This window comes from Fundulus heteroclitus, chromosome 13 (genome assembly GCF_011125445.2).
Source record: "Fundulus heteroclitus isolate FHET01 chromosome 13, MU-UCD_Fhet_4.1, whole genome shotgun sequence".
Classification (NCBI taxonomy): domain Eukaryota; kingdom Metazoa; phylum Chordata; class Actinopteri; order Cyprinodontiformes; family Fundulidae; genus Fundulus; species Fundulus heteroclitus.
In genome coordinates this window covers 5,834,158-5,861,537 of record NC_046373.1, presented here as the reverse complement: position 1 = coordinate 5,861,537, position 27,380 = coordinate 5,834,158, and the positions used below count along the sequence as shown (strand labels likewise).

Sequence of the window (27,380 nt, the reverse complement as noted above, 5' to 3'; positions counted from 1 at the left end):
GCTATTTTTAAATCTTAGTTGTCCTTGTCCTCTCAGCTTACTGTTTATATCATTCAGCAACATTTAAACATATTAGAACAATAACACACTGACAGCTTTAAGACCTCTAAAATTACTCAAAGAAAGCTGGAAACTGAAGGTTATAAACCATACGTTAGTAGAAAAGATCTCCATTTACAATTCTGTCTAGAAACGTGATTTTCCTGTGCTGATTCTATCCTCTGCAGCAGTCAGGGTAAACCAAAAGGCGTTTTTTTGTCATATAAATGGTTATTTTTGTCACCATCATCTTACAATATACTCAATATTTTGTCAATAAATGCCTAATTTATGTTACAAGATACATTTGCAGAGACAAGCATATTTGTGACTGTTTGCACATTATAATTAGTGCCCAAGGGAGGATCCAGTTCTGTAGGTGAGGGCCCAAAATTGTACTAATCTGCAAACACAGGTGCAAGCAGCTCATTTCAATAATGGACCAAGAGGTCTAGAAGGACCAGGACAAATTAGAGCAAATCACAAACAGGAGTGTGTGATTTAATGACACTTAGCTTGGTAATGGCTCGCATGAACTTAATTACCGGTTTAACTATCCCAGATCCCCTCTTGGGCTCAGAAAAATAGTCTATCTATATCAAATAGAGGGGTCTGCTTTGATAAAACCTAGCTTTACAAAACAGTCTGTGTTGAAAATGTGACCATGTGCTTCCATGGATTACCTGGGTAAATCAGCAGAGTAGTAGTGCAAGTAAAAAGAAATACATGATTATAAATTTAAAGGACTCCTACAGTGTTGTTACAGCAGATAGTGTTACTAATGAGTTAGTAACGCTAGTTACTAATCATTTTAGTTTATCTACGGTAAAGGAATAATGTTACTTAAAAGTTACAATGGTAGCTATCACCGGGGCATCGATGCACTATAATACCAAGCAAAGCGGCTCAAATAGAAATCATTGAATTCAGAGGCTCCTGTCACTTCCATAAATACAGGTGTATACAATCAAGCATAGGCATACAGGCTGCTGCTACACAAATTTGTGAAGGTTCGCCTCACTCTCAAGGGCTGGGTCAATTTCAGCATAGTATTGTGATAGGAAATAGTGCAGTTGTAAAATGTACTCCTTGTCGTTTTTCCTCGACTCTAGATGAGTGGAGACGCGTTCTCTATAGGGACAAATTATCAAGAATCAATATTTGACTCGATGAAATGACATTTTGAGAGACAGGCTCAAAATTCGCAAATAATACATCAACACAGAACAAGACATAATGTTCAAGTTGAATACACCGGCAACACTCCCTGAGAAGCTGAAAGTGTGCAAACAGATGTTAGCACGTGAAGACGGTGTAAATAATTCTCAAACACAAAGACTATGCACTGGGCTGGGATATTATTTGAATCTGCGCAGGGGTAATAGCCCTCACAGCTTTGGGAAAGAAGCTGTTTTTAAGTCTATTAGTTTTTGTTTTAGTGTTCTGCTATGGTTTACCTGATGGAAGAGGGGCAATCAGTGAATTGCCCGGGTATGTGGGATCTGTGGCAGCACTTTGAATCGTCTTGCTACTGAAAAGTCCTTTATAAATAAACGTGCCTTGCCTGGTGGCAATACGTCTGTCCCTTTTTGTGGACACTCGTAGCATGCACAGTGTCTAGATAGACGGCAACCCACAATCCCCTGTGCTGACCTCACCACACATGCTTTATGCCTCTCGGTCTGACATCCAATAGGTGAGTCTGGACATTTTTGACAATGTTATGCTCCCAGTTTTGTGAAAACAGCTTCAGGTTGGACCCCTCCTGTTTTACCACGACGGCAGATATTTTCAGAAAGAAAGGTCCATGAAGGCCAGCATGAGCACATTTGACATGGGGTAACTTGACCCCAACCAGACAGAACACATTTGTGATACATTAGAGTGGAGACTGGAAGCTAAGTCTTCTCGCCCAACATCACTGTGTGACCTCACAAATGTGTTCCTGGAAAATAACTAATAAAAAAATCTAATAAACAATCTCAAACCGTAAGAAACCCCTTCCAGGAAACGCTGAAGCGGGTCTATCTGCAAACGGCTCACTGAATTCTTGGTGTGTGCGTGCGTGTGTGTGTGTGTGTGTGTGTGTGTGTGTGTGAAGGCAGGCGAGCAAATGTTACTGCTGCTGGGAACTGTTTTGCATTTTGAATTTAAATTGTTTTGTTGCTAAATAATGCTGCTTTTTCTGGGAAGTGTGCAGCATAAAGTTTAGGTTGTGTCTGGGATTCATTAAAAAAAAACAACAACAACTTTCTAATACATTAGTACTTATTCAACAAGACCACGAACGAGAATGTGAAATTCAGTGTTGCTATTTTGTGAAAACAATAAGTGAAAGCGGTCATGTAATGGCACCAGAAAGGAGCAACACCTTCATAAGTCTGCAGCTAGATCTGCACAGAAGGTTTTACATTAGCAAGCTCTGCTGACGCTGTCGAGCCTTGTTTTGAATTTATTGCGGTCTTGCTTCAGTGTGTGACTCAGGCCAGAGAGCAGCTGTGCCATTGATTGGACCCTGCAGAACTCTGACCCCTGGCAGTCAGTCAGAGCTTAGCCACTTGGCCACGTTTACCTGACCCCTCTTGACACTTCACCTTCACTCTTGTGGACTCAATGACAGGAATAAACAGAGACTTACGGCGGTGTTGTGGTTGAAAAATATTTATCAGAAAATAGGATTGTGACAGTGATTTTTACTTAGACAGATATGCACGGATCCAGGTGTTTGAAGATTTTTATCCAGCTGTATTATTAAACGAACCTTTTGAAATGTTATCATGAAAAGGATTCAACCCCCCCCCACACCCATCCCCATATGATGATGGAAAAACAATCAGAAGAAATGTGTGAAATCAAGCACCAAACAATATTGAAAATATTGTTCTATAGTAGTAATTTGTTTAGTACTAGTTTGTATTTAGTTTTAAAAAAACTAACTGTGTATTCTATGTATTTTTGTCACATTTTAGGCACAGCATTGTGAGAAATAATACATTTTTTTAAAAAAAACATTGTCCTTGACCTGCTGAATGGTGTGTATTTTCTACTTTCATGTGCTCTCTGCCAATAGTGTCTCAGATGGGTGTAGCGCAGGGACACAACATGTGCCCAGACCCAGGGATTCCGGATCGGGGGAAAAGAAAAGGCTCCGACTTCAGGTAAACAAAAGCAAAAGCAGGTTATTCAATGTTACCTTTCATTTTGGCAGTTTATCTGGTTTCGCAACCTTCTGTTGTTCGTTTCAAAATGTTCTCCAGTGCAACACGTTCCCTCTTTACAGGCTTTCGGAACACAGATCCAAATAGACAAATGCGTAAGCTTAAGCAGTTACAGATCCCCGCTATTTCAGCCACAGTAATAGACTGCCTGTGGGAGACGGCGATATTACCATAAGGGCTATGGAGCCGTGTTTCCTGTCAGAGCCATTGTCTGTATCAGTGGTCACCTGTGACACAGACAAATGGGCGTCATCTGGATCCAGCATTTGTGCAAACCACCGTCAGTAGAGCTAAGAAAATAGACATGTTTTTTTTTCTTCTTTTTTTTTTTTTTTCTACCGGTAAACATGTTTTCCTGCTTCTCCCACGTTTTAACTCGCTTATTTTCTGTGCTTTATCCGACTGCAGGCGAGGAGCTACAGTGCATTTTTCCTGCGACGAGGGTTACGAACTGCAGGGTTCAAAAAGCATCAGCTGCCTCAGAGTGACAGACAGCTATGTGGGCTGGAGTGATGACCGGCCCATCTGCAGAGGTAAGCTTTGACACGTCATGCCTGAGCCCGTATGTAATAGCAGTAGACTTAATATGACCTCTATTCATACTTTTGCACTGTGGCGCTGAGCTCCTATTTGCTTATAAGGCTGCAGTTATTTTGCGTGGGTGCGCAGTACATTTCCATTCCTCAAGACGCAGTTGGCACCAGGTTGTTGTGACTGGCCTTATTTTCACCTTTACCCTGCATTTATTTCGCTCTTGTTGCTCAGCCATGCATTATATGGTGAATACCCATCAATCATGTGTTTTCCCCTTGTGACCTGCTGGCAACAGGTGATTTATTTGTATTTTTGTTTATTGACGTCTGCAGAGGTTTTTAGTATTTGTTCTTAAGTTCATTTTTTCTTTAAACAGTATTACATATTCACTATTAAAATGCTTTAATGAAACCTTAAACTTGTCTGCTAAAAATATATTGCTGTGGCGCTCTCCAGGGTTTCTCCAGGGTTTCTATGCTGTATGGAAAAAGATGGAATTTGATTTGAAAATAAGCATTTTTCAGATATGGAAAAAGTAATTGGAATATGCAAAGTTAGTTGTATCTCATCATGTTTGTCCTCTTTTCCATTCATCAAAAGTTTCGTCCATCCATCCATTTGTCCAACAAAACATTTTGTCCTTTTAGACATCTGTCCTGTCTTTGCATTTGTTTGTCCATCCATCCATCCATCCATCCATCCATCCATCCATCCATCCATCCATCCATCCATCCATCCATCCATCCATCCATCCATCCATCCATCCATCCATCCATCCATCCATCCATCCATCCAGGCAACGGTCCTTCTGTCTTTTCATTTTTTGTCCACCGGCATGCTTGTGCATCTATCACTTATTAATTCATGCGGTCATTCAGGTAACCAGCAGCCATCCGTCACTGTTTGACCATCATCCATAAAACCATTTGTCCATTGTCATGTTCCCACCTATCAATCTATTCTTCATTAATGAATCAACCCTTTTGTTCTTCTGTCATCTATCCATCAATCCATGGACTGATGATAGTAGAATAGAGAATAGTTTATCCATCCATCCATCCATCCATCCATCCGTCCATCCATCCATCCATCCATCCATCCATCCGTCCATCCATCCATCCATCCATCCATCCATCCATCCATCCATCCATCCATCCATCCGTTTGTCCATTAGCCATACAACTCTATATCTTTCCATACAGCTTGTGGCGTTTGGAGCTTTAAACCTGAGCATAGCAGAAATATCCACCTTCAATCCTCCCTGCATTTTTGTACTGTGTTAAAATGGATTGATAACTCTGTTCATTTACATTTTAAAAAGCATGGAACCTTTCAGTATTAAATATGTAGGAACCCTTCCTCACTGCAGGCAATTTATTACCCTGCTTTTCATTGGGCTAATGAATGTTGATGGGTTAATGTGAGTAGCAAATACAAAAAGAAGAAAAAGAACCAAGTAAGGCTTTGAATAATCAGATCAAATTTTAAAAGCCAGTGTAAAAAAAAAAAAATCGCAGCTCACAGTTGTATAATGTTCCAAAAAATACTAAACTGCTGAGTGGATCTGAAAGTATGGATCTTTGCTGATAATCTGCCAAACAGCTTTAATAGAGAATTACCTAATTTCTACAATCAGAAGGATTACTTGGCTTAACATCACTGGACTCCCTATAATCAGACATGTTGGATGTCCAAAAAAATCAAACAAACAAACAAAAAAAAGTTCACAAATAAGTGATCTGCCTCAGCTAAATAAAAATAGATTTTATTGAGATGACAAAATTGTAGCAAAAGGCTTATTTCTTAGTCAACTATGGTTGATGTTTTTGCTCTGACTTGTGAAGCTGTTATTTTTCAATTTTAGTGATTTAAAAACCGGAGCAATGAGTGTGCACTAGAGTATCCCCTAAATGAATTAGGCTTGTAGACGGAGTATTATGAATGTGATGCTAAGTTGGTCCCATCTGAGGTCTTGTCACCTGCACACCAGAAAATAGTAATAGTTTGCCATATAGTAGAGCGGAAGGCCCTGTACTGACAGTTATCTACCTAAAACATCCTGACGGGTAAGAGAAATTTGTCCTGAATAATATCCCGTCTCAGCGTTCAACAACCCATTATGAAACCTCTCACGCTGCACCTTTGTTCAGCCTCACGATCTTTAAATAAAGATAAAACATTCTCGGGGAGTGATTGAAGCTCTGTATCCCGAATTAGCATCAGCCACCATTACATTTAAAAGAGCTATCATTAACAATTGTGGATAAGGTATTTCCAAATTAATTATCTTGGCATAAAATCTATAGTTCCAATTCTATTTATACATTGTCTGACTGTTGGGCCTTACTGTCCTGTCTGTCAAGGGATCCTTGCAAAAGGTGAATAGGTTCCAACAGTAAAAAAAAAAAAAAAAAACATCCGTAAAATCCTTACTATTGCTTTGTTAAGCCCTGGCTAATTTCCACCAGTATTTGCAATTGTGTAATTTACTGTTAGACTTTGTCAAACTTCTAATTTTGTTAAAATAATAAGGCCACTTGTGGTTCTTGAACACCCTAAAGACCTCTCTTTTCCATAACTTATCTAACGTGCGTTACATTGTTCAGTTATTTGCAAACATTATGAGGTTGGTCAGAGAGGAGTTGTTAGTCTTTTGTTTTTATTTGAAGTATTTTAACAGTTCTGCCATGCAGACACCCTTGGGCGTGCATAGGAAAAGTCACCTTGTCCCTTTTTTAAGCCCAGTTTTCTAATTCCTCACCCGCTCTATCAATGGAAATATTGAACAGGGAGTCTACATTGAAGCATGTCCCTGTTGATTAACTGAATTTTAAATACAGACAGATGGACTTAGTTCATTAAGAATGTGAGTTAAATAAAACTGATTCGCCATGAGATTGAATTGATCTCGATTTCCACAGATTTTCTTGTAAGCCTATTTCGTCTTAGTGAGTTGTAAAACAGTTTCTGTGCTTTACAAAAAGAATGTGATTAATTGGTCAATATGTTTAAACCAGCTCTGTTTGAACAAGGAATAGCTATAAACATGCCGGGCAATGGATCCTCCAGATGAGGTCTGCTTACTCATCCCAAACACTTGTAGAAGTATTCATACTCCTTGGGCTTAGTCATATGTTGTCATGTTACAGCAAACTTGAAACTGCTAAAAACTTTAGATAATGTGATAATCCATTGCAGAGTAGCCTCCACATTCTAATTGTAATGCTGACTACAGGGTGTAAAGTGCTCAGTTTTAGATTTCTACCAAACACAAGGGTTTTGCATCTTGGCTAAAACGTTGGACGTTAGTCTCATCTGACCAGAACTCTTGTTTTCTAAAAAGTTTGCAGTCCCCTAAATGTCTTGTGGATAGCTATGAATAGGAGTCCTTATAATTTTGGTTTAACAATTGCTTTATTCTTGTCACGCTTCCATAAAAGCTAGACAAGAGGTCAGACAAGAGCAGCCAGGAGGCCTGTGCTTCTCTGATTAATACTCTTCAATACCCAGGCCTGTCAGTGGAGGCACCTTGGTACGGCTGCAGCTGTGCCACACTCTTTCTATTTCTGGGTGACGGATTGCCATCGCAGTGCTCCATGCCACGTCCAAATCTTAGGAAATTGTTTTAAACAAACGGCGCTTTAAACTTCTCCCCAACCTACAATATTGAAAGAAGGTCACCTTTTCCTAATCAATGCTCAGATCCTACCATCCAGCCAGTTTTTAAGTAAATGTAACCTGTAGCTTTTCAAATAGATGCACACTTTACATGCAACCCAAGCCTTTGCAAGGCTTGTACACATATCTCTGTTGCTTTTAATATGGGGTATGCATCTCCTCTGTAGATATTCCCCAAAAGTCTATTTATACACCAATTGCTGACATTTTATTACCCTTTCGGACAGTAACGATTTAAAAAACTGTGTTTTTTCTGTGATCATGTTGTGTGTTTAAACTGTCTTTAACCCCGCGTCTGCCTCTTTGTGTCTGCTGTATTGTAGCGCCAATGTGTGGCGGTCAGTTAAAAGGACCCAGTGGTGTCATCACGTCTCCTAATTATCCTGTTCAGTACGACAACAATGCGAACTGCACTTGGATCATCACGGCAACAGACATGTCCAAGGTAACACTCACTCACCATCAGATCAGAAGCTGAAATCGGTTAGAAATTTGAATTGACGTTTGGCTTTTGTTTTTTTTTTTTTCATTAAAAATGCAAATTAGTTGACGGACAGCAGAGGAGAAGCTGAGTAATTTAGCCGCACCGGTTTAAGAGGAGGAGGCCGTTTTCTTCCGCAAAAGACTTGTTTCAGGTTTTGACAATTGCTACAGGACAGCTTTTGGGGGGGGGGTTGTTTAGGACGCGATGGGATAGAGTGAAATGTAAGAGATGAGCAAATTAAAGGAGAAAATGACTGGGTGCGAGCCAACAACAGACTGAGCAAGTTGTTAGAATTACCTGCGGTGGCACAAAAAGGGTGAATTGGACAGCAGAATAATGGAAAAGGGTTTGAGAGCGTGCTTAGAGGAGAACATGAAAGTCTCATAGCCCTTCTGTTTAAACCATTGACTTTGGAGTTGTGTTCAAGGCCATTCAGCTGCTCTTCTGCCAAATATCCCCCTCTCTAAACCGAACGGCGTGGTTTTACAAATCAGTTCTCTCTTTTTTTTTTTTTTTTTGTTTCATTCAAGTGAGAGAGGCTGTGTGGAGTGAGCGGCAAAGCAGGAAGGCAAGTCAGAAAGGATACGCTTTCCACCGATGCCCAACCTTTGTTTGCAGCTACAGAAAGCCAGGCTGTACGCGGACACACATGCCGGCGTTTTAGGCTGCTCGGTTCAGATGAAGATGGAGCGAGGCCGTCTCTTTCTGTTTACGGATGTAATGAGCTTTCTATTCCTGTCCGTCTGCGTGGACCCAGCCAGAGGAGGTGTGAGCTGAGGTCCTGCTGAGGGAGCGGAATAGGACGTGACAATGATTCCTCTGGCCCTTAAATTCAGTTTCAAGACTTCGTGACGCGTGCGGGTTTTTAGTCAGCTGTCTGGAAGATACTGAAAGTTTCTTTGTCTAAGTCTCACAGGCATTTAAAGCACCCAACATCAAGGACACCGGTTTTCTGTTCAGAAACAATTAAAATGCCAAGTGTAAAGTTAGAGGTTGGCAAAGTACACTGCTTTTGGAGGAGGAGAACGTAAATGTTTTGAGAAATAACTTTTTTTTTTCCTGTAAAAGAAGCAACAAGCTGCTGTCTTGTTGGTCCGAAAGGCGTTTGACCTTTTGTAAGTTGAGCTCTGTGTGAAATTATATAAGAATACAGGAGGATGCATCAGGAATGATTCTTTGAAAAGATTCTGACTTTTAAAAAATCATTTGCTTTCAGAGAATTTAGATTTTCTTCAGGAAAACCCTGTCTAGGATTTATCCTAAACAGCATAGAGGGTTTACAGAACAGTTAAATAAACACTGAAATACACACTATTTTAAATTTAAGCGTGTCATATTGATCCCTTTCACCCATTCAGTTAGGGTTGTTTCTCATAGCTGTCTCGTAGTATGGATGCTAAGTGAATTTATTTTTTTCCTCCTTTTGCGTTTTTCTCTCCCCTTGACTTTACTTGTTGGCTGACAGATGGGAGATGAGTTTGTAGTATGAAACTCTATTCATCGAGCGATCTGACCTATTTTGGCAACACATCATCAATCTTTTCTCTCCACCTTGGCAATTTTCATTAGGCACAAGGTTTAACATGGTACAGAATGCAATTTGCATTTATATAAGCTTTTTCATTAAGCCTTGCTCTCTCAGCTTTCTGAAAATATTAGAAATTTGTCAGAAATCAGTGGCACCCAGTTTAATCTAGGAGACAAAATATTGTTCTGTTTTTTTTTTTTTTTTTTTTGCGATATCGTACCTATCAGCTCTGTTATTCTCTCTTGTTCCCGGTTTCCTCTGTCGGTCAATTAATGGGTTCATCTGTGCTGATTGCAAATGTGCTTAGGATTATAAGGGGGAGTGCTTTATGCTCCAAAGTCAACTATTTAAAAATATTTTCAAACTTTTTATAGCCTTTCATAAAAGGTACACTGCCTAGAAAAATGTTCATATGGCACATTTTGTCGTGTTTGGCTCTTATTGAGATTTTATGTGATAGACCAACACAAAGTAGAGGTAACATTTGTGAAAGTGGAGGTGATTTTCTACGTGATTTTTACAAATAAAATGTTTTGCAGCTTATAACAGCGTGCCCTTAACATCTAGCCTGATGTTTTAGCTGCAACCATCTTCTTATTCACCCTGAATAACTTCTATTCCCCTCTAGTTTTGGATGATGGATTAAACATTACTTTGTGAGACATTCATAGCTTTGCATTTGTTTTATAACCTAACCCTGCTTTAAACATACATCTCCACAACAATACCAATGACCTGTCTGGTATTTTCCCTGAACTTCAGGTTGCTGTTTCTTCATTAACGCTCTCCAACTACGCTCCGAGGCACTCACAGAATATGGGCTCTATTAACGAATCAAGTGACTTTATTATCATGGTAAAGGGGCTTTCATACAATTGCACACCACATTTTAATTTCTTATTTTTTGCAAAACATTATAAAATCATAATTTCTTTACTAAAAATCTCTGTTACACACTAAACTTTGTGTTAGTCTGTTACAAAAGATACTAATAAAAAATATAACTCTCAAATTTGTGAGTGTAATGCAGTGAAAATGAAGTTAAAGGAGTATGTATACTTTATATTTACCTTTGGAAAATATACAACAATTTTTTCAATCTGTTAATGGCGCTTTAAGTCATCTAAAAGGGGCCCTAAATGTGTCTGACTACCTCTTGTTTTGGTTTGGGAAGAGTTGAGATGATTCAAAGGGACTGATAAGACATCAGGTTAGGGCTGGGCAATATATAAAAATAAAAAAAAAATTTGAGATTTTTTTAATTATTCATATTGAGATGATCCCTGTTTTGTTAGAATTATGCCTTTATGTATTACAGTAGGTTATTTTTCAGCAGTTTCTCATATTTAGCTACAGCTGTCTGTTAAAAAAAGTCTTTGATTCAAAGATGCCTCTTTATAATTATGTTACGAAAAGAACAACATATGGAGATAAAGATCATCAGTCGGCATTCACCCTAAAAATATCAAAATATTATTTTTGGATCACCTTGCCCAGCCCTACGTCAGATATTTGACAAGTGGGAGAGAATTCAAAGTAAGGTGTAGAAAAGCACACTTAGTCATGTATCGATTCATTACAAACTCTTTGTCTGTTGCATAATCCAGACTAGGACAATATACAACACAATTCTATAGAAACCCGAACCTTGTCCAAAAAAAAGAAGGACATTAGCGAAAACAAAACAGAACTTTATATGCAAGTTGCACAGCTGTATCATAGGCGCCCAGTGAAATGTGTCTGAAAAATATTCAAATGAGACGCTTGAATGATGGATTGATGGACAGGGGCATCGGGGATCACAGATGGAAGGAGGTCTCTTCTCTGCACCTGATCTCAGGATCATTCAAGCATCTGTCAGTGATGCTTCTCTGGGCGATATCTCTGCTGTTGTCTAGGTGATCAAGCTGACATTTGAGGATTTTGACCTGGAGAGAGGCTACGACACGCTGACTGTGGGAGACGGCGAGCTTGTGGGGGACCAGAAGACCATTTTCCATGTGTGAGTGCCTCCTCTTTGACCTTCATCTTTTCATGCCTCTAATTTTTCCTTTGCTTTCGTTTGCCCTTTGGGACACCAGTCATTTCTGTGCTGCCAAATGTGTTTCAATGCCGTTCATCCTTTCCTCTCTTCATCTTTGCTCTGTCTTGTAGCACTCGCTATTAGTTTTTCCTCTACCTCCTCGCACCCAGCAGTAGCCCACTCTCTTCCTTTGCCCCTAGCATTTATTTCTCATCGGTACAGTTTTTCCTTTTATTTCATCAGCACCTGATGCAGTAGGGTATTAAAAATAGATGCTGCACCGCATTGTCAATCAGAACGCTTTCCAGTGCTGAAACGAGTGCAACAGCAATGCGGCGCAGCATTGCAAACAGCATATCGATGCCCCCTCATGGAGTTCGTACCAGCGGCTTCTCCAGTCACAGGACGCCATTGTTAATTGTGCTGAAATTTACCACCTTAATAAAGCTTTTTATGGATCAGTTTTTATTTGAGGCTGCCTGACTGTTGGGAGTGAGGAGGATAAATGTAGCCGAAGTTTATGAAAGGGAAGGTTTTCTGATGTGGGAATATCTTCTGCAGCGTAATATTTTTGTCTGGGTAGGCGTCCAGCTACCACACACAGAAGAAAGTTTGTTCACGGCACACTAACACTGAGAACACATAAGATTTTTATTTCTTTTTCTCAGCCCATAGACCCCTTCAGAGCATGAAAGCCATGTTTGTAAGTTAGTCATGGCATCCTTGCACACAAGTGAAATGGGAGGAAAATATTTGATGCTGCTATCTGTTTTTTTTCCAACTCCTTTTCTGGGTTTTTACAGCAATAGTGGCTCATTTTTCACACAGTAGGCTGGCAGGAAAGGGGGATTGAGAGAGGGGGGAAGACAAAGGGCCTCAGGCCGCAATGGAACCCAGGTCAGCTGCGTCGAGGACTAAGGCCTCTGTAAGCCTTATGGGTCGTGCTCACTACGCCTGCACCATCGGAGCACGTCCGCTATCAGTGTTTTTAAACCACAACTGCAATTTAGTGGACAAGAGCTTTGCAATGTGTAATGTATTATTTACTTTGACTTGAGGCCAGATTCATGAGACTCCAGCATACCAAAACTGGGTTTATTTACAGGGATGATGATGATGTGTTGCTTTTACAATCAAACTGCTCTAAGTAATATTTATAGTTAGGAGTTCTATTAAGTTTTGTGAAAGAAATAAGTTATAAGAAATTGTTTCCTTACCTGTTATAGATGGCATATCTAAATGACTTTGCTGAAAAGTGAAGAAGTTGAGAGGACTGGTGGAATGCTAACAGCTAGCTTGTTTTAGCAATTTAAAAAAAAATCTTAGTGAGAATGTTAGGGTTGAAAACCATCTTCGTAGATATTTATCATCTAATTCTTGTTCGGGTTTTTGCTGTTTTGTCAACCAGACAACCTCCTTGTTGCTATGCAAAGTTGTCGGTCTGCTGCGATTATTTTCCATACCACTCCAGGATATGGAAAAGCACAAAAAAATTAAACATGATTGCATAACTTACAGCCTAATGCAAATGAAAAGATTTCTCCACCCCGACAGACTTGTAGAAACAGCCAACAGCTTCCACCTGCATAGCTTCATATAGTAACACAATCATTGTTAATGCACAATCTCAACTAAAACGCACCAATATTATTAGCTTTTTGGTAAATCTAAAGATATTCAAACTCTGGTAATGTAGCTCTGTGGCCCGCAGATCTGAACATAATATCTGAAATCAGCTAAAATCAGGAGTGGGGGGCTCCATCACTGAGTTATATTATACACTGGAGTGCTAATCGCCCGCCGTTAGAACGAGTCATTTTAAAGCCACTAGCCGCCATATTGGTACTCCCTATTTTCCCCCAGTAACTAGGGAATATGTGCGCTACAGCACCGAATAACCAGGATTTTCTCATGTTCAGGGGAGGATTTAAAACTTTTAAAATGTCAAAGGCCATATACTTTTATGTTATGTTCTAAAACTATCAAGTACTGAGAAAGTCATGTGCTGAAATATTTTGCATTTATTTATTTAAATATATATATAACATGTATAAATATATTAATAACAATATACAAAAACATATATTTACCTATGTGTATACATATATATACATATATACATATACATATACTTATATATATTTAATATGAATAACATGTAAAATATTTCAGCACCTAATTTCCTAGTAGTTGATAGTGTTAGTACATCCACTGACTGCAGAATTACCCGTGAAACGTTTTCACACAGCCAGAAAACTGCTTGTTGTTGCAACCAAATCCTATGGGATTCTGTGAGAGTAGGGAATAGCAAGATGGCGGCCAGTGAAATCAGCACTCCAATGTATAATATAGCTCAGTGGGCTCCATCTGACCAATTATTTTTCCTCCCGTCCTTCTGAGGAGTTCTTCTCTTTTCTACAAACTCCCTGTGAATATAATTCAACTGCAGGTAAGGAAACAACTACTGATAATCAACTAATCATTTTCGAAGAGTTACTCAATATTTTCCCCACATGTTGACAACAAACTAACAAAAATAGTCTTAATGGGGTAAAAATTTAATATGAAACCAACTTTGCCTGACACAAACGCTTATTTCTCTATTCTCTGTATTCCATCACTAAAATTAGAGCCGTTAATCACTTACTCTGCAGCTATACGCGTCCTAATTAGAGTTGGGTGGAATTACTATTCAAATAGGATTAAATTACTACTGTGACATTGACTGATCTTGCCTTCATTTTCTACTTTCTTGTCCCCAGCTGTTTTGCATAAAGGGTTTGAAAATTCTCAGGTTGGAGTTTCTCATAAGAGCTTTAGAGTTCAGTAGTTGTGCATGCAACCCAAGCTTTAATGTTTCCCTACGGTAGCCGAAAGGATGCAGGAAAAGTACGTCCTCTAGCTATCAAAAGGGACAGCAATTTAATAATAAAATGGCTGTCACTAATTGACATTCACATTTGATATACTATTCTCTGCCAACTTGTGCGTTTCTCTTAACTTTACAAAAATATGCGTTGAATTATTCTTGCAGACTGTCTGGTACGACAACCCCAGACCTCGTGGTGAGCACCAGTCACCAGATGTGGCTGAACTTCAAAACAGATGACACCAGCGGCTCCCTTGGATTCAAAGTCACCTATGAGGGTAAGGATGCATGTCAGCAGGGTTGATTAGCGCCACTAAAGAACAGGATTGTGTTTAGCTTTTTTCTAGTCGTTGTTTGGCTTGTCTGCGGCGCCGATAATTCCTCAAAACCAAGTTATTCATCAACAACATGGTTGCTAGTTTACCCAATTCAGAACATGTAATCTGTCACAACTTTAATTCGATTCTTTTTTTTTTTTTTTTTTTTTTTCGCAACCCTACAGTAAGAAAGGATATTCACCGGTAGAAAATCTTAACGACAGGAGTGGATTTCCCTCCAAATTCACCCCAATGTCAGACAGTGATCAGAGAAACATCCAAAGGCTCCAGCTCAGACTCTGGCTGCCTCAGCCAGGCTGTAAGACGTTACAATTTATGTCTGTACAATTAGAAAATGACAGAACCGGTATGAGATATTTGAAAGTTCTGCCAGGAGAATCTGTCCAATTTTAGGCCATCTTTCCCAATACCTGAGGCTTGGCAAAAAAAAAAAAAAAAAAAAAAAAAAAAATCAGTAAAAAATGTTACAGTAATTGCCACCTAGAAAATAATAAGGTGGCTGCAAAGACTTCTCAGATTCTGGACCTCCACCTGATTAGAGGCTGCTGTGGGGCTTTGCAAAATCTCCCACAAACCTCAATAAACTGGAAAAAAAATGTTGCCCGAGGTTTCTCCTGAACGACTTGAGAGACTGAAAAGCCATATACACACTGGACAGCTCATGGTGAAGAAACGATTAGTAGACTTTTTGCTGGGAGGGACAAAACTAAGAAGGTTGCCACGTGACGAAGAGCAGAGGGCAGACGCAGTGGGTGTGGGTTATCGTGGAATAAAGGAGACGGTTCTGTTGACAGACACAGCCACTGTTCAGTAACCCTCACAACAGAAGAAAGTATGGACCCAGCCTGAGTTCTGCTTATTTATGAAAAGCTCACGTCTTAACAAGCTAAGCTGGAGGGAGGTCTATGAATACTGAGAGCTAGTTTAAAACGGGGCTCGTCTTTGCAGCCATATGAAGGGACCTTTTTTTTTCTGAAAGAGGCTGTTTTTTTGTCTATTTTTCCCCCTCATTTGTATTTCATGGAAACTTTCTATTTTCAAATGACTGTAAAAGCTGATATAATCTGATAAACAAAGCACATTTTTTCCTTTCTTTCAGCTTCACATTGAGTTCAGGTCCCCAAACTTACTGGACACAGTGGCGTTTTCTTTTTTTTTTTTTTTTTGCTTAATGAAACATTTCAGCATAATAACAAAAGATTTAGACAATTAAAGGCCTTTGATCTCCACTTGCCACATTCATTGAATATAATGATAGCTTACCAGGACTTCAAACGGAACACCGGTGCAAATGATGTCCAAAGCCTGACAGAAAATCTGTTGGGTTAAAGACTCTCTTTGGCAATAACGAGTGATAAGCTGATTTCCATTCACTGCCAGCGTCGTGTTTCATGCATTGTACGTTAATGAGGTCAAAAGCAGTGAGATGGACTCTAATTTATTAGTATCAGATATATTTGTCCCGATGCTTAATTTCAGTGTCTTTGTTCATAATTGCCATTATGTGTCCTGGTTGCATAACGTAATAGAACCTGGCATGGTGCATGAGCTGTTGTGGTGGAGTTTATGTGAGTGTGTAAGTTTGAATGGTGTGTGCACTTTGTGTTTTTTTTTTTTTTTTTTACAAGACCCTGTATTTCTTTGTGTAGGTCTGCTGTTCTCTCTGAAGCACAGCGAGCCTTTTCCCTGGTCCAAATGTTCGTATTTTCTCAGTAAAAATAACAGAGAAAGTGGAGCACCATATTGAACAAAAGTGTAATTAAAACAATGAGCTCTACTTAATGAAGGGGGAAGAAACAGTTTGGAGCACTTCACCTCCTAGATAGGAGCAGCCAAAATCTAATTTGCATTTTCAATTACGTGTCTTTTTAAGCCTCATCATCGGGTTTAGCTGCAAACGCACAGTCGACCCAGTGCACACGAGCGGCTGCGCGTTTCAGCGGAGGTCACCCACGTCCAGCGCTGGCCGCCTTCTCTCTGGGAACGTAATGCTTGCAAGCACAATAAGCATCGATGCAAATAAGCAGGCCTGTTGGAGAGACAGCCGCCACAAAACTTTACGTATTTGAAGTTGCTCTAGGTAATTGTTTCTACCTTAGAGCAAATCCATGCACCTTGCAAAAAGGGAACCAATGTGTCCTGCTTATATTCATACCTCCACACCAGCTGCGCCGATACCATATTGAACATCTAGTCAAATATTTATGATCTGAAAACACTTAGCTCTGGTGGTAGCAGTTAAACTACACACGACCTCTTAAATTGCTCCAGTGTGTTGACTTTACATGCAATCCAGCCAAATAGAATAGAAGTAGACTTTAACTTGATCTGTCGGTCGATGAATATCCTCCCGGCATTTTTACGTGCTCTTATTTCGCTAATTTCCTTTATATGCTAATAGAGCGCCTTCAAATACCACCTGTCACACCTAAGCCCTCTACAGAAAAAAAATAAATAAATCTAGAACCGTTTATAAAATTTAAAAGGGAAATGGTCAACTGTATATCAAATATAGAAGAAAATGGTCTTCGAAACCAATAAACAAAAGAAAATGTACCAGCCGTTACGGCAATTAAAGGTCAGTGTACCATATCATAAGGGTCAGGCTGGGACTGAAAAAGCCTGTCTTCTTTATTTGGTTATTTAGCTTATAGTTAGAAACATGTAAAATGAGTTAAATGGGGGTCCTCATTTTAATCATGTTTTGAACATTAATAAGTGAACATTTAAGGTGTAGCTGTTGAACGCTTATTGACCTATTGGTCATGCCATAACTTTCTGACCTGCACGGTTTGTTTATGTTGCCTTTGGAGGTTGCGGCGTGTTTGGAGATGGTCGGTTGATTCAACAGACGACAGGAACATTTCCTCTCACCTCGACCCCTTTTTCGTCATTTCTGAGCATGCACCAACACACAAATCCATATAAAGTAAGACATATTCCATGACATACGGGCACCCAGACTTCAAAGGACTCATGTTTAATGACTTCAGGAAATATGAAGTAAGTAATTACAGGGACCCTATACAACTCCAATTCAATTCAAAAACACCCCATTAATCCTAAAGGGAAATGAAATGTGAGGCAGGTTTCTTCAAAGACCTGTCGTAGATGCTGATGGCTGGAGGCAGAAAGGAGCTCCTGTTGAGGTTAGTCTTACAGCGTATCTGGAGAAGCCTCTGACTGAAGCACCCCCGTCCCCTTGTGGTTTTTTGGCAGTCTGATGATGAGGATGCTCAGGGTCGTCTGAAATGTTTTTTTTTGGTTTTTTTTGTTGTCGTTTTTTTTTTTAGGAAGAATCCTTTTTTGCACAATCATCTTCAGAGGCTGTAGAAGAGTTACCTGACTCCGCCAGATAGATTTGCTCCGCATATCCATCTGGAAACCTTCCGTTGAAGTAATTTTGGGAAGGGGCGGAAATACTGGTTAGCTGATTGGCCTATGTTGGTGATAGACGGGCCAAATAAACCAATCAGATTCGAAAACACAACCACAAGCCAAGCTACTCTTGCTGCTGCAGGTAAAGGCTCGTTAGCTCAGCAAAGAAATACTCTGTAATTCCGATAAAACTTGCTCGATAGCCGCGCTAACGCTAGTTTCGTCACCTGAAGCCGCCATGTTGTTTAGACTGAACTGACGCTCCTCGTTGCGTCACACCTCAACCCGCCTCAAAGCCAACGCTGATTGGACGTTCGTTTGGTGAACGGCTCCAAATTTTCTTTAACGGAGAGTAGCCAGACTGATCTGCGAGTGAAACCTTGAAAGCTCGCGAGATCAGGATGGTCTCACGAGGCAAGTAGAAGAGTACCTAGAACAGAGCCAGCCTGCTACAACAAACATGCATCATCTTTGTAACGCTGTCGATTGTTTTCTTCCACAGTCTGTACTTATAAATCATATAATTTCATTTTTGCATGATATGTGGCTTCTGTCAACACTTTCCCTCAGGATCAGCACAATTTCTTCCTCCCCATCGCCTCCCCAAGTAAAGCTGACCATCATGCTGTCCATTAATTGAGGCAACCTAAGCACAGCTGCACCTTCAAACAGCAGAACTCTTATGTGTTATAAATGATGATCATTATCAGGGCTGAGTATGGATTTATCCAGCAAATTACCCCTGGTGGGGTTTAAAATCATATTAGGCCCTGCCATCTTTTCCTGGACGGCTGCGCTCATTCACTCCGCGTTCAGACGGCTGAATAGGATGCCTCAGCAATTCTTTTTGCAATCTTCGACTACATGAGACTAGAGAGAAGAGTGAGTGAAAGAGGGGTTGATGCATCATTGTGGTAATGAAATTTGCAGAGGACTGTTCCCAAAGCCGCGGATGCGTTTGTGTGTTGGCGTGAAAAAGTGCTCACGTCGACGTCCCAACAGAGGTGAGAGCATTGATCGCTCGGTGATCGAATGGATGCACTCGCAGTCGGATGAGGGTCAAGACTGCGGAGGGAAACAAAGATGCTTGGATATCATAATGAGATGATTGGATCATTTTTTAAATTTATACTACACTACTAACAGAGAATTGTGAAACAGTAGAATTGTGCTTTCATTTTACATTTCAAGGAGCAAAGGTGCAGAAAAGCAGTTTTCTGTTGGCTAGTAAAGCTCAGCAAATCCCAATTACTGTACCAATTATGCAAAGGAAAATCTTTAAACGGTTATTGAATGCATTTTAACATAATCATGTCAGCATTTTCAAAACAAAAGTTAATACGCAGCGTTTGTCCTGTAAAGTACGGGATGCTTTTACACTCCACTAAGACAACCAGATCCTTTTTTTAATTTATTTTAATTTATTCTTAGTCGACACAAGAAGCATTACATTTAACAATTTAACTGTTCTTGAATAATAAGGCCATGCCTGCTGGAATCTTTGGTTTCTTCTTGATTTTAAAGCTTAATATGTTTGAATCACTCATTGTAGTCTTTTTTTTTTCTCCCCATAATGTGTTCACCTGGCTGTCCAGAGATCGACCAAGGCAGCTGTGGAGACCCTGGAATCCCAGCCTACGGCAAGCGGGAAGGGACTGGCTTCCGTCATGGAGACAGGCTGTACTTTGAGTGCCTGCCTGCCTTTGAGCTCGTGGGAAAGAAGAACATCACCTGTCAGAAGAACAACCAGTGGTCCGCTAAGAAACCCAGCTGCGTCTGTAAGTCCCGTTCCCGTCCGATTTGACCGTCTCACCGGCGCGGGCGCAAAACACATACCGTGCGGATAAGTAGAGGGACAGCTGCATAATGAAGAATGAGATTATCCTCGCAGTTTGTCTTGCAGAGACTGTGGATTTAGAAACAATAGGGAGGGATTATTAGCTAATTAACTCAATAAACAACAAACACAGAAAACGAGAGTTAGATGACGAGGGGTGCGGGAACAGAGAGTCTACAGGATGCTGTTTGTTCACTAATGTGCTCAAACAAACCTCTGAGGGCTTTAGAGAAGACCTGCATTTATAGTAAGGCTGTATTACACACAGTTGCTCACTTAGTAGGTCACTACTGAAAGGAATTGGAGGTGCAGGATTCTATTTGGGGTACCAGAATAAGGGGACGCTGAATATAAATGCAGAGCAAAGTTTCCACATTTTTATATATTGCCTTTCACTGCACAAATATGGATAACTTTGTGTAGTCCTATCATTAAAAATAAATAAAAATATGTTAAAATGTGTAGTTGTAATGTGATAGTGTAAAAGGATATTGCAGGTTTATAATTGTTTTAGCCACACTTGCTTCAGAAATCGGCTTTAAAAAAGCCCCCTGATCTCCAGCAGGTGTAGACGCCATGTGGACATAATCGTCAGCGCTCTTTTCAGACCGGTTCTGTCAGGATCCTCACACATAACATGATATTGAGCTGTTGCCATTAAAAGGGCATTCACTGGACTTTGCCGGGATCAAGTAATAATCTCCCCAACAGGCAGACGGGGAAGATACCGCTTGTTGCTATCGGTCACAAAACACTTCCTGTTTGTGGAGTTATTGGGAAAACTGATTTTTATGGGTTCATTGATTTTCTAGGGTTTAGCTTTCTCTCACATAAGTTGCTGAAATATTATTACTATATATTTTTTTTTATTCTTTGGTCTTAAAAAGCCTTTCTAAGGAATTTATACAATCATTACCCAGCTCTGAATAAAATACCTCAGCTGGCAAGTTGAGAAATTCCTAGTTTATTTTTTTATACATTCTGAGATTGTGTTAGATTATTGTTGCTGTCTGCGTGTGTGTGTGTGTGTGTGCGTGTGTGTGCTACAAAGCAAGAAATCATTGACAATTGTCACGGGGCTTGAAATTGAATTTCCTCTCTGAAATATTAGGCGTCTTCAGTTTATTGATCTTCTGTTGAATTTCTCCAAATTCAGAAAAAAAAATGAATCCCATTATTTCTTATTCTTGTCTGCTAGTCAGAGAAAGCAACTGGAATGTGCTCAATATTTTCGCTGTCCTTGGTTATTGTGATCCAGTTCTTCCTCATCTCTTATTTTGCTTGCGTCTATGCCTCCGCTAGTTTCCTGCTTCTTCAACTTTACCACCCCATCCGGCGTGCTGCTATCCCCCAACTACCCTCAGGAATACGGGAACAACATGCACTGTGTTTGGCTCATCATCACCAACCCTGAGAGCAGAATCAACCTGGCCTTCAATGACCTCAGCATGGAGAAACAGTTTGACTTCCTTTCCATTAAGGACGGCGGAAAGGTTCTGCTCAATTATGTTTTATTTCCCTGGGTTACATTGAATAGCTCTTGGCTTCACTTCTGTTGATGTGTAGACTTGTCATTGTCTTTAAGAAAATCACCCTTTGTAACTATGACTACATACCAACTGGTTCTAACTGAATATTTAAACCTATGCATGATTTATTTTTATTTTTTTTACTTTTTATTCCCCCCCCTGTGTTCAAACTGGGAATCTTTGGTCTCATCAGGAAATCTCCATCCGTTCTTTTTCAGGCTGAATCTCCTATTCTGGGCACCTTCTCTGGAGATGCCCTACCTCCTCCCATAACAACGAGCGGCCACGTGGCCCGACTTGAATTCCTGACGGACCATACATACACAGACCGCGGTTTCAACATCACTTTTACTAGTAAGTTTTGCCTAACTGAAAGTGAAAAGAGGTCACGTTTGTCACGGAGGGGTTTTTGTCCAAGTGCCTGTAATTGGTCTTATAAGTCATCCAACATTTGACCGTGCCATGTAACTCAGGCTGGGCCAACTGTTTCCACATCAAAAAAAAATAAAAAATCTTTATGAAGTCCCACGAAGTGGTAAAACCATCTTTTAAACAAACACAAGACATCACATAAACCTGTGTAAAGTATAATTTTCTTAGTGCTTATCTGTTTTTGATAGCTGCCAACTTTTGAGGAAATTCAACATGACTGATAAAGTAATCACTGGGTGCATGCTGGTAAACCCGTTTCATGGATGCACAGCGCCGTGAGGGTTTTGGCAGCAGGATTATCGCGTTTGTTGTCTGTGCATGATTGTGCATTGAGCCTGAGTTTTGGATTTGCCCACATCGCAAAGAAATCTAAAGATTCATACAACGCTACATTGTAGACATTTCTTTTTTGACTGTATTTATAGTAACGTCTGTGTTATACAGTGAAGTATTGAACCCCTTAAACATTGTCGCAGTTCTGAGCATTCCCAACAGAATTCAATTACAGACTGTGATTTTATGCCACTGATCAAAGCAAAGTAATACATCATTGGAAAGTTGAATGAAAATGACGTTTGAAAATTTTGTAGAGAAACGAAAATCTGAAACGTACGGCATACATTTGTATTCAGCCTCTTCCTCTGATGCCCCTTAAAGGGGCACCATTTCTGATTTCAGTAGCCAAAAGGGGCCAGACTTGTGAGCCATATGTGTTTTCCCTATCTGTCTTCTTTATGAAAACAGATAGGGAAAAGACAACTGTAGCTTATTCTACTTGCCATTTTCTGTTGAAATGGAGGACCGCCCATACTCTTTGCCCAGCGAGAGGGAAGAGAACATAACCAAGAAAAGAAAAATAAGTAATAACCAGGAGAAAATGAGAGTCTATATCAGCACAGTTATTATTACCAGGTAGAGATAATTCTGAGCGTAGCTATTAGCAGTAGCTAATACATGGAGAAGATGTTGACAGTGTCATATTTAGTTACTATGCGCTTAACGGTAAGGTTGTTTGTAAACCTTGGACTTTAATAAATTCTGGTGCAATCAGTAGGCAATAGAAAAAGCATTTAATTCATAAATAGGATGACCTGAGTTTAATATATTCCTTGTAAGAATAAAGTTGTTCTTCGAATGCTGTTGTTAGAGAACAAAAGGCGAAACAAAATGCTTCCCTCGTTTAGTCCTTATGCAGGGAAAACCGAGTAAAGAGGTCTCTGATGACCTGAGGGGTCCAGATGGTTAACGCCTGACCAGCACCTCAGAAATGTGTTCAGGCCAAGACCATTCTGTGTCAAATAACTAATATAGGCAATTTAAAAATATGCTTCCACAGGAGCCACTGTACTGATTTATGGATTATCCATTTCCTGGGTTTGTTTGGGACTCTGGCAGCTTCATTTTTGGATGAGATACAGCTTTTTGATTAATGTTTGTTTTTTTCACAAAGACCTGCATAAATACCTTCACTTTATTCTAAACTACTGAAAATAAAAGCATGCTTAAGTTTTTCTGTGTGCTGTTTTGAGTAGAAATCCTTTAACATTAGACTATATGGTTGTTAAAATTAGGATCTGAGTCCATGGTGACAGTTGGGTATCAGTAAATGACTACAATAGAAGGCTTTGGCCTATGTACAAAATAAAATGTGTGTTTGGAAAAGGAAAACTAAGCATCATTCTGAACACGCCATCCCATGTTGAATCATGGAGGTGGCAGCATATAAGATGGTTATAGCTGATTGGAATCTGTGTGTTCTAGATCTAGAAATCACTAAATGGAGGAGAAATCTGAAAGAGAGGCTGTTAGAGATTGCAGACGAGCTGAGACGGGGAGATGGTGGTTCACCTACGTTGGGATGATTAAATCAAAGCATGTCCGTGTGTCAGAATCTTTGGCAAGACTTGGAAATGAATGTTCAGAGAAACTCTCCTTCCAATAAGACTGAGCTTGGGCTCGTTTTGGAGGGAAAAGTGGATAAAAATTACAGCTGTGAAAAGCTGGTAAAGGCAAACATACAGCTGTAATAGCAGAAAAAATTTGGTTCCACAAAGTATTATTTCAGGAGCTGGATTCAAATGTATGCCACAGTCTTCACCCTTCTATTTGGAATCAAGACCAAATGTGAAAAAGAAAGGGGAAAAAAAAATCAGGAGGCAGAAATTATTTTAAGCCACTTGCAACACCACAGAATCCCAAGAATGCTTCTTGAACTCTGGCTTTGATACGCCCCTCCTTAACCACATGGAGGTGCTTCCGTAAAGATATAACGATGACAACACATGGTGGCTAATGAATGATTCAGCAAGTCATAAAAAGAAAGAGCCGGTGTTGCGTGGTGGAAAAATGTTAGGAAATGTTAATGGAAGATGACATTCTGTTCCTGTGAATAGTGTCATCTGACTGCAAGAGAGCTTTAAGAGTTCGTCGGGCTGAGCACGCAAACTTACATTCATTCTTGTTAATTAAGGACGTGCCAAACTGTATTGAGGCAATTTCTGGCACCCTAATAAATAAGATATTTGTGATTGATGAAGAGGAGCTGGCACTCCGTTTGGAGCCATTGGATAGCAAAGAGGGATTCATCAACGCCTCCATGTGTCACCACACGCTGTGTATACAAGAGTGAAAAAAAAGACTGAGTGAGAGAGATAGCAGGGCAGGTAATGCATTTGTTTACGTTCCTTTTTCCGGGGCTATGAGTCTTATTTGAGCGTCGCGCGTCGTCATGGTCTTTCTAACTTGGCCCCACTTGAATTCTATTAAGGGACCTGATTTATAGGTCTCTGAAGGTTTGACAACAATGTCCCTTTTTGTTTACTTCACAAATATTTCAGCGGCGTTACTAAATTCCTGCTGTTGATTGAGAAGAGGAAAGTCTTAGCAAAGAAGCTTTCAAAGTTTGCAAAGAAATTTCTGTTTTGTGGTCTTGTGCAGAAAAATAAAACGACACCATCTAACATGCTGGGAGAAATATTTAGCGTGTCATTTAAAAAAAAAAAAGATGAATGTGTGAAAGAGAAGGCGTCTTTCTTTTTGCCTTTTTTAATTTTATTACAATTCATCTTTTTTAGCAGGGGGGGAAACATCTATTCTGCATATCATAACTTTATACAGTAAAATATACATGAAAGACTGTATGCAAAGGTACACGACTTCATTGGGAATAGCAGTAGCTTGCTACCTTCATTTAATTCATCCTCACAGCGCATTTTTCATGTTTTGTTTTCAATAAAAGTAATTTGGAAAACTGGGGGATTATGATACTGAACTTGAGACCTTAGACCCCCACTTGCATTTTTGTGGATAAAAACCTGCAGCATTCCTGTTATTACCTCTTTAATACAGGTCTTTTTTTTATAAGGAAGTGTGTTCATTCTGTGTGCTAAAATGCTGCATTAGGTGGAAGGCGATAACACTCGCACCTGTGTTTGTCCTCCAAATTAACCAACTCTTTGTTTGCTTTGTCCAAAGCGTTCCGCCACAACGAATGCCCAGATCCAGGGGTGCCGGTTAATGGAAAGCGTTTTGGCGAGAGCCTCCAGCTTGGCAGCTCCATCTCGTTTCTTTGTGAGGAGGGCTTTGTGAAGACCCACGGCTCTCAGACCATATCCTGCATTCTGAAGGATGGCAACGTCGTTTGGGACAATGCTGTTCCTCGTTGTGAAGGTGAGTGAGGGAAGACCAAATGTCAAAATACTCCCAACAGTTCCATTGGCAGATCATCTTATTTATCTGCTCAAATCAAGGACAAATGAACTCATTTCAAGAAAATCTTAAGTTTAGTTCACTTGTTCCAGTTTGGGCCCAACAGGGTCCCCAATTTGAATCTGGTCAAGACTCTGTAAGGGGAGCTAAAGATTTTGGTGATGATGGAGAATCTCAAACACTTGGAGCTCACCTAAAGGGAGTTCTCCAAATACTTGTGGAAACATGTAATAAGCTTATCAGCAACAATTAGAAGGGTCTGACTCCTGTAATGCCAGTATATACGTTTCAACTGATTGCTTTTACATTGCTCTATTATCTTTCAAGAGATGACTTTCTCATTTTCCTATCAGAAACACACTTGTTTGAATGGAAATAATTTCAAATCTAAATCTGCAACATTTATGAATAATTTTGTACTTAACTGTATAGATGTAAACTCATTTACTCCATCACATTTGAACTGGACCTGTTCTTCCAAAACATAGTCTGGATAAGAGGCAAAATTCATAATACTATGAAAAATGTGTTTTTTAGTTTTATTTTTATTTTGGGAAATCAATTAGTATGGAGAGATTAAAAACTGTTCTTTAAACCAACCGTGCCCAAAGATTCAGTTTGGACTCAACATGGGTTCGTGAATCGACAGGTGTGGGGTCTCTTTAGAAGTTAATCTAAGTGACAAAAAGTTTGTTTTTGCTATAAATGACTGAGATAAAAAGGTACTTACAAACAGATAAAATCAGCCTGGCTATTTATTCTGTTTTTCTCTCATTTTGTTCTTATTTAACTTAGTGAAAAGGCCTGTGTTGGTAAAGAGCACAGAATTGCAGGTAGTCGTGTAAAGACGCCATCTGTCTTTTTGTCAGTTTAATGGGACTGTAAATGATAATTTAAAAAAACATATATCACTAAAATGATGAGCTGTGATACATCTTTGGTTCTTCTGAAAGCAGGTTTTCCCTGTACTCCTTTCAAGAAGACTTGGCACTGAAGCAAAACAGCAGTTGTCTTACACAACTGGCAGCCGTGTTGGTAGCTTCCTGCGTCACAGTTTCCATTCCCAATACTGAACCAAAACCTGGGGTGACGCACATCGTTTCCACTTGCGTTAACTGACTAACTCGGTCCAGAGGCAAACAGCTGTTAAAGGGACCTTTATCGCACAATAGAAAAGGAAGCGACTTTTAACAGTGTGTGGGTTCAAGATTTATGGAACAAAATACTAACCTAACAGGGTACATGTTATATAAGCTTATTGCAAGAATGTTATTAAAATCTTGAAATGTCTGTGAGGAAAAGTATGTAGTAAGTAAGTAAATGTGAAATGAAAAATTATGAAGCAACCCTGGTTTATGGGTTGATGTTACTAGAAGAGTCGAGAGCTTCATGTTTTATGAACGTCTCAGCAGGAGGCATCATATTAAACTAATTTTGCCATAAAGTGATCTCTTGTTTATATGTTCCGGATCTCCTGTAATGCCGCATGAAAAACCAAACGACTAATTAGTCAGCTGACTAAAATATTATTAATTTTCCTTAATGTTCAATATAAGTGTCATTGTCAGATGATGAAAATCGTTTCCCCCTGTACATCTAACGTCAAGTGAGGATGAAACTTAACGTCATCCAGAGGCTCTTTTTCTCCCAAGTGTCTGAATCAGCGGACATGCTGTGCTTATGTATAGATTGCTGAGCTTTCAATTTATCCCCTCCTTGGCTTTATAATCAATAAAAACTATTTAGCAAACCAGAGAAGGCCAGTTTAGCTGGCAAAGCTTAAAT

General features: G+C 39.7%; 1 protein-coding gene across 1 annotated transcript in view; it reads left to right on the top strand.

Annotated features, from left to right (window-relative positions):
- The window catches only part of csmd2 (CUB and Sushi multiple domains 2), a 340,637-nt gene that overhangs the window by 146,200 nt on the left and 167,057 nt on the right, over positions 1–27,380 (top strand). Inside the window, exons 8-16 of the mRNA XM_021322558.2 lie at positions 3,110–3,197; positions 3,666–3,790; positions 7,793–7,914; positions 11,380–11,483; positions 14,539–14,651; positions 19,685–19,867; positions 21,229–21,419; positions 21,674–21,809; positions 25,362–25,556. Of these exons, the coding sequence (XP_021178233.2) occupies positions 3,110–3,197; positions 3,666–3,790; positions 7,793–7,914; positions 11,380–11,483; positions 14,539–14,651; positions 19,685–19,867; positions 21,229–21,419; positions 21,674–21,809; positions 25,362–25,556 (1,257 nt within the window). The remainder of the gene's footprint in view (positions 1–3,109; positions 3,198–3,665; positions 3,791–7,792; positions 7,915–11,379; positions 11,484–14,538; positions 14,652–19,684; positions 19,868–21,228; positions 21,420–21,673; positions 21,810–25,361; positions 25,557–27,380) is intronic.